At 38.0% G+C, this 15,414-nt stretch overlaps 1 protein-coding gene across 12 annotated transcripts in view; it reads left to right on the top strand.

Annotated features, from left to right (window-relative positions):
* The window catches only part of lyst (lysosomal trafficking regulator), a 156,973-nt gene that overhangs the window by 71,024 nt on the left and 70,535 nt on the right, over positions 1 to 15,414 (top strand). For all 12 annotated transcript variants that reach the window (XM_036574727.1, XM_036574718.1, XM_036574726.1 and 9 more), the window contains 5 exons: positions 1,269 to 1,432; positions 3,031 to 3,221; positions 9,193 to 9,441; positions 11,657 to 11,830; positions 14,276 to 14,425. In XM_036574727.1, coding sequence (XP_036430620.1) covers positions 1,269 to 1,432; positions 3,031 to 3,221; positions 9,193 to 9,441; positions 11,657 to 11,830; positions 14,276 to 14,425 — 928 coding nt within the window. The remainder of the gene's footprint in view (positions 1 to 1,268; positions 1,433 to 3,030; positions 3,222 to 9,192; positions 9,442 to 11,656; positions 11,831 to 14,275; positions 14,426 to 15,414) is intronic.

The following is a 15,414-nucleotide window of genomic DNA, read 5'->3' as shown; positions in this document are numbered from 1 at the left end:
TTCAATTTATTTTAATGATATTGTTTCCACAGTGAAAGAATGTAAAGTACATCTGTATGCTGATGACACAATTTTGTACTGTACTGAAACTATATGCTGTTTTCCAGACCTGCTCATATTAAAAAATAACATTTTAAATGTTTTAACTTTACATGGATCCACTATTGAAAGAGTAAATAAGTATAAGTACCTTGGCATCTGGCATGATGAGAAACTTGATTTTAAAACTCACGTCAGTAAACTTACAAATAAACTGAGGCAGGAGGAGATTCTTTTACAGACACACATCTTGTTTCCGTATGCACTGCAGGAAAACCATTGGGGAGGCAACTTTCCTGTTTGTTCTTGATTACAGTAATGTGCTGTACAGAAATGCCTCAGCGAGCACTCTGAAAGTTTTGGACCCTCTTTATCACTCTGCTCTGAGATTCATTACTGGAGATTCATGCAGGACTCATCACTGCATGTTATATGAGAGGGTGGTATGGTCCTCTCTATCTGTAAGAAGGGAAACACTGGTTACTGCTTATCTATAAGGCTCTCGTCGGTCCGATGCCAGAGTATATTACCTACATGCTCACTGTAAAGGATACACGTTACAAAACCCGCTCAGATGATTTTATTTCACTTGAAGTTCCCCAGGTTTTTATGGAGCTGGGTAAAACTGCCTTTAGCTATGGTGAGCTGGAACAAGGTACAGGGTAGTCTAAAGCTTGACTTGCTCGTTTCTCCTAGGGTTTTTAAAATTTATTTTTACTTTCAAATTATTTTAGTTCTGTTTGTAACTGTTTTAGTTTAACATTTTATTTATTTTGTTGTTTTTATCTTTATTTTTCTATTTGACATCTTATTTTTATATATTCTTACTTTATTTTATTTTTTCCTGTTATTGTTTTATTATTTCTTATTTCATAAAATGTTTTTATTGTTGTGTATTTCTTTAATATTTTAAACATTTTCTTGTATTATTTTTTTTCTTTACTTTGGAATCTTTATTTTAACCATCTAAATTTGTGTGATGATGATGTATTGCTCTGTCGCTCAGTCCTATTGCACAGGTCAAGCTAAGAGCTCAGTGTACTGTAGATTTGAATTTCCCATGTTTCACAGCTTTTGCTCATAGTCTTGTCATTAAACAGGGTTTTTAGTGTGAAATGCATTTTATTATCTGTTGCTCCAATCAGGTTGATTCAGTGTAACTGATGTTTGTGTAACACTAACAGTAAACTGCAGTAGGTTACAGCAAACTCTATCTGTGCCTCCACCAGGAAGTGTGAGGTCTCGTTAGACTACACCCTCCCCAGGAAGTCCAGTCTGTCATCTGAGAGTAACAAGACGTTCTGTATGCTGGGCCATTGTTTATCCCCCTCGGAAGAGCTGCCTCGGCCTGCGAATCAACGCTTGGAGATCGGCACCCTTTTCCTGTTTAATGGTAGGACCGCCCTGTCTCACATCCAGCTCCACAACCTCAACCATGCCTCTCTGTTCAGATCTCTGATTACATCAGTGATAGACAAACAGCCTCTATTAACTAGTTCTGTATCACAAACACCTCTCCTGCATTGGATGGTTCTCCAGCGAACAGTTTCCAGCCCAATGTTGGCGGCTTTATGCATCTACCTGATGCTTGGCATTGGGCATAGTGACTTTACACTGATATGCAGCTGCTCTAGAGAATCCCATTCTATTGGCAGTCTTTTCTATGGAGATTGTACAAGCTGTGTATACACAATTGAACATCTCTGTCAGCAATGGGTGCACCTTAAAGTTGCTGAAGTCACTAATTAGGGTTGTCTGGATAGTTTCGGAGACAGTGTAGATCGATAGAGCTAGATGGAAAGAAAGAAATAGAGAGATAGAGAGAGAAAGAGCAAGAAACAAAAATGTGCAGCAAGAATGACAGAAATGTATGAAATGTTACATTTTGATTGTTGACTGGCTTACAGATTTGCATTTTGTCAGCTAATATATGTGTCTGACCATATCACTCTGTGCTACGCAGTTTGGTGTAGTTGAATTTAGATTTTTCTTTGTTACATGTTTTTTTTTTGGCTTTGAGGTGCTAATACCTACCACAGATGGAATGCTGGTGGTGCATTTGTCGCAAATAGACAGTAAAGTCACAATCTGACTGCATGGACACAGGGATTAAATAAAAATAAGCACACAAGAGATTTCTCACCAGGATTTTTATTTTAGCGGGCACGCCTCTGATTTGTGCTTGGCGTCAGTGAAACCATGGCAACCAACGGTCCACTCGAGTTCAGAAACACTCACAGGCAATGAGCAACCAGCGTTTTGTGCGACAAGAGGCCAAAAGTCGCTGCCAGTGTGAACGTAGGGTTAGTGCTGCTGGTTTGGTATTGTGTAATGTTCCTTTCCGTGCTCGACTATTTTTGGGTTGATGGCTTTTCCCTTTTTTGATTTGGTTGGTTGGTGGTTGCTGATGTGAAGGAGTCACATTCCCTCCTCAGGGGGAATCTACTTAAGAGAATGGCTGCCCGTTGTTGATAAACTTTTGATGGATATGCTTTTAAATGGCCCCAGTGTGGTCATTCCTAACCTTGGAAATGGTATAATGCATGTGGAGGGTGAATTTACCCTTTACATTCACATCAGTTATTTATTATCTGTTATTTTCGACCCTAACATTTAGCAATGTTAATAACAGATAAATATTTTAATGATGCTAATAATAGACAAATTAGTCATAAAATCAACAAACCTTCACTGAAATATGGTGCATTGATGTCTTTTTTTTATTTTACAAAGGCACTTTAAGAATACAGCATAAGCCTTCCAAATGCTGTTTTTGCTTATGTGATACAGATGAGTTAACAGACCATTAGTATATTGTGTTATGATGGATCATGTAACTGATACATAATTACTGAAGTAATATCAGCTGTTTCATAGTAGCGCATTGACCAAAAGAAGTGTTTTCCACAGTTATAAGAGCCTTTCTGCTATTTTGGTGATAAAATGTTTTTTTGTTGTTTATTGGTTTATTATTATTTTTGGTTATTTTAGGCTCTAGAATCAACACTGAGGAAGCCTTTTACCTGTACGCAAGTGGCCCCGACCTCACTTCCATCATGCCATGCAAGTATGGCAAACCCAGCGGGACATTGTCCAAGTACATTACTCAGGAAAGTCTTCAATGTGAGCAGATTCGGGACCTGCTGATGAGGAATTCTGAAGTAGACACATCGCTTCTTATTGTAAGTCTGAACTACATTAGGATTACAACTTAGGATGTGACCTCATGAGCTCAGAGAAGCTTAAGTGCACAGATACAACAAGTTTTCAAGCTTTAGTGCATTTGTGTCACTGTACCAGTTTGAGAGGTTGCAAAGCATATACATTGTAGACAGGTTGTAAGTACAGAAATAAATGGTTCCGACTAGTGATAAAATGCATTTGAACTAAAGTAGCATAATTCAGTCTATGCGTATTTGACAAGTAACAGTACCAGGCTGAATAAAGACATAATTTGGAAACCTTAGTGACTTGCTCATTTCAGAAATTGATGTAACAGCAGTTCTTGTATCAGTACACATTACCGGTGTTTTGCGTAACGCAGTACAAAGTAAAGCATTACAGTAATCTAATTATATTATAATATATATATATGTATATTATCTGTGCTTTCAGTTTTAAATGTTTTTTGCATGTGTGCTTTACCTGTTTAAGCTGACTGTGTAAATCAGGTTGTGCATATGACCAGGGTGAGTGCAGGCAAGTCGTATGCTAAACAAGGAGGACAAGCGTGGATGTTTCTAAATCCATATTTGCATAATTTTAATTAATTGCACATAAGGATAAAACTACTGATTTTTATGTGCAAGCTTGAAACAATTTTTCAGTGTCTCCCTTTCACCTGAAGCATTAAAGCATAAACTTGTAGCTGTATATTGATCGTGTTCATTATGGTTGTACTTAATTTTCTTTCTTCCCTTTCTTTTGTTGTGTAATTGGGATTTTCTTACATACATATTATGGTGTTTGCTTTTGAGAATTTAATATATTCCACTATGTAAAAGGTGTGTGTTTGAGAAGAGGAACTGGGACATATTTGTTTTAACATGTTAGGGGCAGATTTTCAAACACTTTGCATTATCACAAACCTTGTTTTGCCATTAAAAAGTGGCTTTCACGATTTACTAAAAAGAGCAATGGCTCTTTAGGGCCTATAACATGAAAGGGCCAGTTGCTGCTCTCTTCTGCTTTTGTCTTATTATATATGCGTTTATAGGAGTTTTCCTCTCAGAGGGTGAGATTGTTATAATGAAGCACTTATTCTAATTTACTAAGGCTGATAGTAAATACTGACTGTTCACGGTTTAATATCTGTGAAAAGCTTGTCTTATTTGTGGTGTTAATGTGTGCCATTGTTGTTTCTGACAGATAGAGAAAAGAGAGTTTATGATACATTCACTTATTGTCAATTTAGACATTGTGAATGCCCGCCACATTATATTATCCTTAATTTGATGAAAGACCAAGTATTTTTAGCAAAACAATATTTTGAATGGGTATTTCTTAATACTGTGGGTATATTTTACATTTATCAAAGTGTATTAAAAGCAGCTTTATCTAAATTATAATTTGACCGTTTTCTTTCCCAAACTATTGTGAAACTTTTGCTCTGCAATCACTGCATTACTAAAGCTACTTGTTAATAATTGTTTCAACCACTTATTTATTATGTCAAACTAATATCTTGTTTTCTCAAAATAACATTATGTCTAAATAATCACACTTTGTTAAAGAGCAGTGATGGCAGCTATGGCGAGAGCCTCGTATATTTTATGCTTGTTTTTGTTTGTGTTGTCTATTGTATGTCAAACTCAGTCAGTTGGAGCAGGCAACAGCTGACTTTCAGGGACAATGTTTCTCTTGATATTATTATGGACTTTGTTCAAAAACCTTCAAACTTTTTGGAAATCCTCACTGGCTGCTCAACCTGCCGAGGAAGCGATGGAGAGGCAGAAGGGCCAGCATGCTCATAAGGCTGAGATGATGTGGAATTTGTATGCCTTTACCGTCTTTACTCCTCTTTAGTCAATTGGAAGGACCTCTTCTGCTAAACAAAACCAACAAGGACTTTTCAACGCATCTGTCCCTCTGCTTTACTGAGGCCCGGCTTTCTGAGCTGACCCCAACCCCAGCACGATGCACCTACCTGACTTCCAGCTGCACAGAGTGGACAGAGACACAGAGCTCTCTGGTAAAACCAAGGGGGAGAGAATCTCCTTCTGTGTCAGTGAGTGCTGGTGTAAATACATCATTGTACTGTTAAAATCATGCACTCATCATTTTCATTAACTGTAAACAGATACAGTAAGAGTTTTCTTGTTTCATTCTGGACGCTTTTTCCGGAGCGGAAATTTAACGAAAGAAACGCTCAAGTACAGACAGTATGTCACTTGTCCCACAGGAGAAGGAAACATATAGGATCATTGCTACACCACTGTTAAAATAAATGTCTATCGTACCATCATGCACGCATCTTTTGGGCATTCCAACTACAGTCTTGTTCACTTCATCCCAACATGCAGGCAGAAACTCAAAACCAAAAAGTCTGTTGTCACACCAGTGAAGTGGACCAGTGGAGAAATTAAAAGATACAGGGCTGCTTTGAATCTGCAAACTGGACTGTTTCAACTACAGCATGGGAGAAAACAGCAACAATAAACCATTGTTTTTTAGCTGAACTCAGACAGCTTGGAGGGAAAGAAGGCATCATTTAAGAGAGGGTGCACAATTCTCTGCAAAGAGGGCAAACACAAGCAGGAGAAAGGGATTAAGGCAGCGAAGAAGAAATACTGGCTGAAAAGCCACGTTGCTGGTAACGACCCAACTTCAGTCTGGAAAGGCCTATAAGGTTTTACTGACTACAAGGTGAAAAACTCCCCTTCTCCTGTACGACTGCCAACTCTGTCAAGGTTGTGTGCTGTCACTTCTTCTCTTCAATTTCTATACCAATGACTGTGTCTCTAAGGAAGCAGCTGACATCACTGTGGTGGGCTTCATAGCCAACAGGGATAAGTGTGCTCACAGAAAGGCAGGCGGTCTCCTAGTCCAGCAGCAGCTACCTGCTGCTAAACACACAAACAACTGTAGAGATCGTGGTGAGCTTAAAAAGCACTCCCGCGGGACCCGACACAATATCTTGCGGCGCTGGACTAATTGCTAATTGTTAACTAATTGTTGCTTGCGGGATTGGGCGGAAATTAGATCCCTTCAGGCGAGAGCGGGCAGAAGCATGCATATATAGCATGCATATCACTGAAAATTAAACAAAAGACCGTATAAAAACGTTAAAAGGCGATTTTATGTAATTCAAGACGAAATTAACATCAATCAGCGCGTTCATGCTGTAGCGCTCGCACTGCCACATCACTAACACCACGCAGAGACAGCATGTGTCAATCAGGCGATAGAGAGAGGGTGGAGCCTTCAATCTGACAGCCACAGCTGCCCAGCAATTTCAGCAGAGGATGATGTGTTTGTGATTAGACTGCGTCAGATATTGGATGTGCGCGGGTGGGAGCGGGTCAAATCGTTTTGGTTGCGGGTGGAAGCAGAGAAATGATTCTGATTTTCTGCGGGAGCAGGATGAAATCTCGTGGGAGAAAAAACAGTCCTGCGCAGACCTCTACTTAACAGTGATCATCAAGTGCATCCTTGCGTCATCCATAAGCATCTACTTTGTTTCCTCCACCTCACAAGAAAGAGCCAAACTCAAAACAGTGCATAATCAGGACAGCAGAGGGAATCATTGGATGTAGCCTCCCAACGCTTCAGGACATCTAAAACAGAAGGGTAAAGAAACGCATCAGCAAAATAACAGCTGACCCATCTCATCCTGGACATCTCTTTTACCGTCTTTCAGCCACTTCCCTCTAGTCGAATATTGAGGGTCATCAAAACCAGCACAACCAGACATGCTAACAATTTTTCCCCAGAGCTAGAGCACTCATTAACCACAATGAACCCCTTTACACTTAAACTATGCTCTATGCTCTATTACAGTATAACTCATCTGTAACATAATGCTATTTGCACAACTGTACAGATTTTACATTTCTGCAAATATTCATATAATTCTGTAATCTGTTTATAGAAGTTATATATTATACGCTATAGTCAGACCTGCGTATGTACGTGCTGAAGGACTGTGTGACAGTACGGATATATACATATCTCCTCCATCTTATTTATAGTATTTTTAATTTTCCCTTAGTTAAATATTGACTGTGGGCTGGTCTGGTCTGTTTAGTATGTTACATTTCATAAAGCAAAATCTTGAGAAAATAAATGATGTGAGCCTAATGGTTTACAGTTTGGACCAGAATCAGAGAAGGATAAAAAAAAATGTTTCGGGTGTGTCCCAAACCACATTTAAAATGATGGTTCTTAAATGGTTCTTTAGTAAAGAAAGTGGTTCTATATAGAACCATGAACATTCAAAGAACCATTTGCATGATGAAAGGGTTCTTTGCATTGTTAAAGAGTTCTTTAGATTGATGGAGAATGTGCTATAGATCAGTGTTTCTCAACCTGTGGGCCATGAAGCACCCTCTAGTGGTCCGCGTGCTTGTACTCAGGGGGAGGCAGCAGTTCGTAGTGGGCCAATTGAGATGTATAAATGAAAACCTCACAGTCGCAGGCTAATTAAATGTCATCAGTTTGAGACAACACAGCTGCGGGTGCCCACTGCAGACAGTTTGCAAGAGAAGGAGAAGTTTCTCAGGGCGGTTTTTCCTACCTTGTTCAGTGCAGACTTATCAAACTTTTTTCTTTAGTTCACTCTGTGTTGACATGAGTGAACACTCCACCCATGTTCGGGTCTGCATTAAACAGCAAAACCCGCAGGTCTTGGTCGCTTCCAACCGAACCCTGTACGGAACACATTTTATGATCAGACGAGGGCATTTGTCAATAGAGTTGGCTTTTCGCTTCTTCTAGCAGCCCGTCAGCTAGAATCAAGCCTGCTATATCCGCCTCAAAATAATAGCAAAAAGATGTGTTTGATTTCTGGCCGAGCATTAGCGACCTGAGTAGTTGTGCTCTTTGATAAACTAATGACAAAAAAGCAGATATCAAGTAAGGTTTATTGCTATTGAAGATTGGGGCGACAGTAATCCAGAAGCCAAACAGTGACTCCTGTGGGAGCCACAAGAGTGTTTTCAGTGAAAACGCAATGGACTGCAGCTCCAAATCACTGTCCACATCTGCATCTACCTTTTTTCATTTGCTCTTTTTCTGACATCGTTGCAAACATATGGTTTTCTTTTTTAACATGTTATGTTTTTCAACATAACTGCAAATTTTGATTTCTGTGATTGATGTGAAATGGATGATCTGATCTTTCTCAGGCTCTAATTCAGAGGTTTTCAGTGTAAGAATAAAAAAGAAGAAGAAGAGGAAAATACAAAAAAGAAAACAGTTTTAAAAATATTTAAAAAATAAATTGATTTTAGTTTTTCTGTGGACCACTAATGCTTTATAGTAATAAACAGGTGGGCCTTGGGGTGGAAAAGGTTAAGAACACCTGCTGTAGATGGTTCTATATAGAACCTTTTTGAAAAGGGTTCTATACAGCGCCAAAAAGATGTCAATCCTGTAACAATAAGAGAACCCTTTTTGGTGCTATATAGAACCCTTTTTAAAAAAGTTCTACATAGAACCATATAAAACACATTTTATAAAACACAACTTTAATCAAACTTTAATCAGACTTGTGTCAAACACATTTAAACTTTAATTAACTTTATACAGTACACTAATGACACTTTTAATGGTGGTGCACTATTTCTTTAACACTATTTAGTGCTGTAGTATGCAGTTTACTGTGCAGCCTTTTTTTGTCCCTTAACAGGCTTCCATACGAAAAGCATGTGAGTCAAACAATGGATTTTAGTATATATCCTGCTAAATTAGTGTGGTATGTCTTTCTCATCCAAATAGACCTCCAGTGTAACTATATCATCACGTATTTGAAACATTTATTTCCCAATGTCAGCTTGTCTAAGCTCATGAAAGCGAAATTGTTGTGCAAGGTAATTGGCATTATGATATACATGCAACAGATAGACATTAGCTTGAAAAATGTTTCAGTATTCCTTTAATGTTGTTGGAATCTCTCCTTCTTTCTCTGTATCTCTCTTTTATTTTCTCTTCCAGGAGAGTCTAGCAGTTGTCTACTCTCCCAGTAGCCCATCTGTCTACACCATTTATGAACCAGTCATCCGTCTGAAGGGCCAGACCAAGATAACTGTAGCATCCCAAAGGCCGTTCAGTGCTAAAGAGGTCCAGAGCTTCATGCTTGAACCATCTTCACTTAGGAGCCTGCAGGCCTCCCAGCCCTTTGGCCTCCACAGCTGCCTGCATAAAATCGGTGGAATGGGTGCATTTGTCTTCCTCTTTGCTCGGGTAATATACTGCAAGAAAAGGTTGTTGCTAATCAGCGTGGCACTGCTTATGTTTAACATTTGAATCTATGCCACATGTTCCCGGGCTAAAAGGCACTTTAGTCTGGGCATAGAAGAGTACTGTTTACCCAGCCCCCACTTTAGTGACTTCTTAAATCAGTTTGGAAAGTTGTTGATGTTTCAACAAACACCAGCTAGATCTCTGATATTAAGGTTAACACTTTATTGGAACTGCAGTTAACTGTCACAGTGCAATTTTTTTACCTGTTGAAATTACTTGAGATTTATACTCATAACGCATGATATGAAAATTGTCACCAATATAAATTTTTTTAAGGAGCTTTAAATTCCAGTAACTGATAAAACAGGCCAATTTTAGACAAATGAACAATACCAAAAAACCCAGAAATCCATGCACCTTAATATTGGAAGATTGTATCTGCCAACCAGTACATCAAGTGCGCCCTGCTATGTCAGTAACATGTTTCCTGCATATCTGTATCAGGCCCATATACAAACAGTTTTGTTAGGCTGTACAGTCTCCTAAGTTCTAGGTTTCAACCAGATGTGTGTGAAATGCAAACTCCAAAGTACTATATAATATTTTGGCTAATATTATGGTAAGTTCCAAGACAGTTTAACTAAATGACACTAAAACGCCAAACAGGTCCCAGATATTAACAAGTGTTGGATATGGTCAGAGAAGTTCTGCTGAGGAGAATTGCCTGTCAATATCATCTTGTAAATGCTTAATAATTTTTATACACAAATGTGCACATTTAAAAAAAATATTTTAAAGTTGCTGTTATACTTTTTTGAGCACTTCTAAACTGAAGTTTTAGAAGTGTCTAACAGTGCCTTACGTGCATTAATTCTGTCAATGACCGCAAACTGCTTTACTCATCCAAGGAGTTGCTCAGCTTGTAAATCCAATCAGCACTCAGTAGCAGTAACGCTAATGAGTGTCCGACTACCCAAAACCAGTTTTGAAAAATGAAAGATACAAGTAAGTTTTTTTAAAAAAAAATAAATAAATAAATAAATAAATGAGTTAAAAAAAAATTCTGCATAAATGTCTAGACATGTCTGATAAAGGACATAGTAAAATCTCCCCTAAACAAACTCACACCAAATTTCAATGTAATACCACAAATTTAGGCAGGAAAGTGAAACAGAAACACCTCCCAGTACCAGGTACGTTATATGGAGTAAAATGCATCAATTTTGACACAAAATGCAAAGTTTTGTGAAGACCCAGTAAATCCACAGTTTTTTGTTTTCTTTTATATCATAGATTTAGTTTAATACAAATTCTCATAGAAATTAGTTTTTTAGTTTCATAGGTTATAGAAAGATACATATCATGTAAGACACTCTTTTGTCTTACAAAAGTGTTTTTATGGCATGTAACTACCTGGTACTTTTTACCCCCAAAAATTGCTAAGTACTGTGGAGTTTGTACCTTATATTTATCCAGGTAACATTTCATTATGTCTTATTTAGATTGCTTTAGAATTTACCATGATGTTACCCAAGATAAATGTAGTTCTTTGGAGTTTTTGCCTTGTACTTGCCCAGTAAAACTGAGAAATTAAGGGACTGTGAAAGAAAGCATACATAATTTAATTTAATAAATTCTTACTGATCCTGTAATACTTAAATTATAAAATATAACACATAACTGTTATATTCTATAATTTAACTGTTTAAGGTCTGATTTGTAATATTTAAATCTATATTTCAAAAGTTATGTGCTATAAAATTACCACAACTTTACCAAACTTTTGAATGGTACTGAATGACCTGTACATTTGTTAAAAGTAACTAGTTTTTTGTAGAATCAAAGAATTTGGGAGATATTTTTTGTTTATACCAGAATATTTCTTCGTCTCTTCAAAAGAGCAGATCACTGCTTATTTTCTTTCAGGTGAAGTTTTGATTTTTATTATTATTTTTTTTTTATGTGGCGTTCGTTGTGGAGTTGAATGTTCAAATCTGCTCTCACAGCCTAACATGCCTCTAATTAAAATCCCAGGACCTAATCATCCCCTAAAGCTACATTCTCTGTTTCACAAGATTTGCTTTTGTTAGTTGCTAGAGCAGTGGATGATAATTGCATAAATATGTTGAAAGAAAGTAACTTATGTTACTGGTTGAATTTAAGGTCTTTCCCATTCCTCCCTCTTCTTCTCTCTCATGCTCCCTTGCTCTCACAGTCAGTGGAGTTGAGTGATTGTGAGAGGACGCAGGCACTGGCTCTGCAGGTGCTGTTATCCCTGGTTAAGTACAATCAGCATCGCTCACACGAGATGGAGTGTTATCATGGTTACTCTATGATTCACCAAGTCCTCATCAAGACGAAGTGCATTGTAGGATATCATATCCTTAAGGTGAGCGTGTGTTGTACTTCGTTGAACCCAATTGCAAGGATCCATGTCATCCATGACAGAAGAAATTATGGAGGTTTCAGGTGGTACTATTTTCTTTTAAGGCTAGGAATAATGCGTCCTTTTTATTTTATTTTTTAATAGTGATAGCAACATTAGATTGGAAGATTTCTAATGGAGCTTCTAATGGCTCAAGTCAATAGGTGGCATGCCATTAAGCCTAAATTAACACAGGACTGAGTGGAAAATTTATTTTATAGACCTTTCATTTTATTGTTTTATTTTTGCATGTCTGGAAATAGTAATAATAAGGTCAGTGGCATGGTCAAGAGCATTGTGCTCTGGTCTTGAATATTACAGTAGGTGGTGATACTGTCAAATGCAGAAGACATATTCTTGTAATATGTTTAAAATTAAGCATAACCAAAATGTTTATTTGTGCCCCACATTCATTGTCTTCACTGTGTTAATGTTTAGAAACCCATGATGGTGAGTTAGAAATTATCTAAATAAGGAGACATGTAATAGAACATTGTGGTCTGTGGTGTTTCAATACCACACTATTAAACATGGTTACTACATCTTAACACAAACCATGAATAACAGAGTAATAAATCTTTAACAAGGTTGCTGTTGACAAAACAACAAGGTTGGGTGACAAGGGTGTAACTGATTACAAGTATTTATAATATATATTGAGAATACAGAAATTATGTGTCTCTATTCAGTCCACATTACATGTTGAAAAGGCACTATTCAGAATGCAGTAACTTTTTTACATTTTTAGGGAAATACTTACAAAAAAGAACCATACAATCTTAAAAAAAATATCAATGTTTGTTTATTAAGTGATTTAGAATCAAGGAATGTGTACCAAACACTCGTTAGACTCTAAACAAAAAATAAAAAAATGGCTTCTTTTCAAGCCGTGAACCGATAAGCCAATGCGATGAGCCATTTATTAGTTCAGGTTGTTAAGCTTTTCTGAGGGATAATTAAACTGAATAATCTCCTCAGTAGTGGACATGTTCGTGTTCCAGTGATAAGCTTAGCATCAGCGTTGTGCTGTGTGGTGTTGTGAGTGTACTTTATGGCATAATGTTACACACACAAACTGAAAATAATTGAAAATCACATAGCTTTATCTATCCATGCAAAACAATACACAGATGAGCTAAAATATTATGACCACCTACCTAATATGCTGTTCGTCCTCCACATGCCATGAAAACAGCTGTGACCCACTGAGACGTGGAGTCTGTAAGGCCCCTGAAAGTGCACTGAGGTATCTGGCACCAAGACACATTAGCATTTAGATTGAGATCTGGGTCATTTGGAGGTAAAGGCAACAGCTTGAACTCCTTGTCACATTCCTCACATCTTTCCTGTACAATGTATGAAGAGGGCAAATTATCCTACGGAAAATGGGCTCTGCCATCAGGGATTACCACTGACATGAAGGGGTGTACATGGTCTGCAAATATGTTAAAGTAGGTGCCACATGAATGTCCGGACACAGAATTTCCAAGCAGAACTTTGCCCAGAGCATCACACTCCCTCCACCAGCTTGTCTTCTTCCCACAGTGCATCCTGTTGCCATCATTTACCCAGGTAAATGGCACTCATCAGACCAGGCGACCTTCCACTGCTCCAAGGTCCAGTTCAGACATTCTTATGCCCATTGTGGGTGCTTTTGGCAGTGGACAGAGGCTAGCATGGGCACCCTGAATGGTCTACAGCTACACAGCCGGGTTCAATGCAGTGTGTATTGTGACACGTTTCTCCTGTAACCATCATTAAAAAATTCTGTGACTGCCACAGTAGCCCTTCTGTCTGTTCAGACCGGAGGATAGCCTTTGTTGCGCCTGCGCGTCTGTGAGCCTTAGGCGTCCAGCATCTGTGTCTGTAATCCTTGGGCGTCCAAACCCTCCACTCACCAGTTTGTGGTTTCAAACAAGCCTTGCCATTTTGGTTATGCTTGAACCAAGTCATCTAGCCATATGGAACTGGCCCATCAAAGTTGCTCAAGTCTTCAAGCGTGCCCATTTCCACCACGTCCAGCACACTGACTATGAAAATCACCTGTTTGCTTACTGTCTAATATATGCCAGACGTTGACATACATCATTGTTATAAGATAATTATCGTTTTTCGCTTCATCTGTTCATCTGATCATAATGTTTTGGCTCATCTGTTTAGGTTTACTGTAGGTTTAAAGTGTCAAAGGATGTTTCTGCCCTTTAACGCTTAACCACTAATTAATTTATCAAAATAGGAAATTAGTCGACAGCACTAAATTTCATCGTTAGATTTTCATCAGTGCTAATATTTGTCCATCGATAATAAAAAGAAAACATTTACATGAAACTTGAAGATAGTAACCAAACTGTTCCACCTTTATCCTGCGCCATCCTGTTATATTAATCAAGTCCATGTCTGCATCTGTAGACTCTGCTGGACGGCTGCTGCAGTGGCTCAATCCTGATGGTAGGGGAGGATGGCCAGTGGCATCTGGATACTGAATCCACTGCTGTGGTGCAGGACCTCAGGCTGCTCTCTGAAGTACTACTGGACTGGAATATATGGGCCAAAGCTCAGGTACATATGCTCACACACATACGCACTTCAGACTTGATACTTTAGACTCGGTGTGCTTTGTGTTTGTACAATGTATTTGTGATAAACAAATTCACGGCATTGCATTAGCTGGAAATCACATTTATGTTTAATGAAGACCGCCATCAATGGAACGTGCAATTTAAAAGATGCTTTTGAATGATTGTTACAGTCAGTCATAGCAGGATAAATATGGAAACAGTCCAGTCACAGCACGTGAGCAGCTGTGCTTCAGCCTGAACCTGCAGATGACTTAAAAGATCCAACTTCAATTTGTTAATGGTGTTTAAGAAAAGTACAGTGGAATTGGTAATTTATCCCTTTAATGTTTTGTTAATGCATCAATTTTGACTGGACTAATTCAAACACAAAAAAGTGTTTATTACCAGCTTTTTTAGTTATTAGATTTTTTATTACCATTTGTACTGCATGTTTTGTTTTGGTTTTTTTTTTTGTTTTGTTTTAAAGTACTAGTCACCTGTACAGGACATTTGTGCTCTCTTAATATAAGTTGGTAATTAAGTTATTAAAAATGGTATAGCCATTCAAATAATTTATACATGTATCTCCTTTATGAAAAAACACACTTCAATGCAAGAGTTTTTCATTCAGACAGGTAAGAGAATGTTGGTTGCTGGCAAGTTAACATGCAGCAGCAGAGTATGTAAAGAAAGCAGGAGGATCAATCTGCATATCTTGCAAAAAGTTGCCTTTGTTAATGTCAGTCAAATGGACTTTTCCTGTTATAGCAGGTGGTTTTTGGCCATGTTGAGTGGCTAAATTGACCAGAATCTCTGCAATAGTAGGAGGTGTGGCTGTTGCATGTCTTCCTCTGTTTTGCTGCTTTAGGTGATTGTCTTAATTACCAGTGCAATCTAAAGACGTTACTTACTGAATAAACTTAAAAAATAAATACATTTTAGGACCTTAAATAAAGTAAATACCTAAAGTTTATTAGATGCTTATGTAGC

This window comes from Colossoma macropomum, unplaced genomic scaffold (assembly GCF_904425465.1).
Source record: "Colossoma macropomum unplaced genomic scaffold, Colossoma_macropomum, whole genome shotgun sequence".
NCBI classification, from domain to species: domain Eukaryota; kingdom Metazoa; phylum Chordata; class Actinopteri; order Characiformes; family Serrasalmidae; genus Colossoma; species Colossoma macropomum.
Note: the sequence above shows the minus strand (reverse complement) of the source record. Positions and strands in the feature narration are given on the sequence as shown.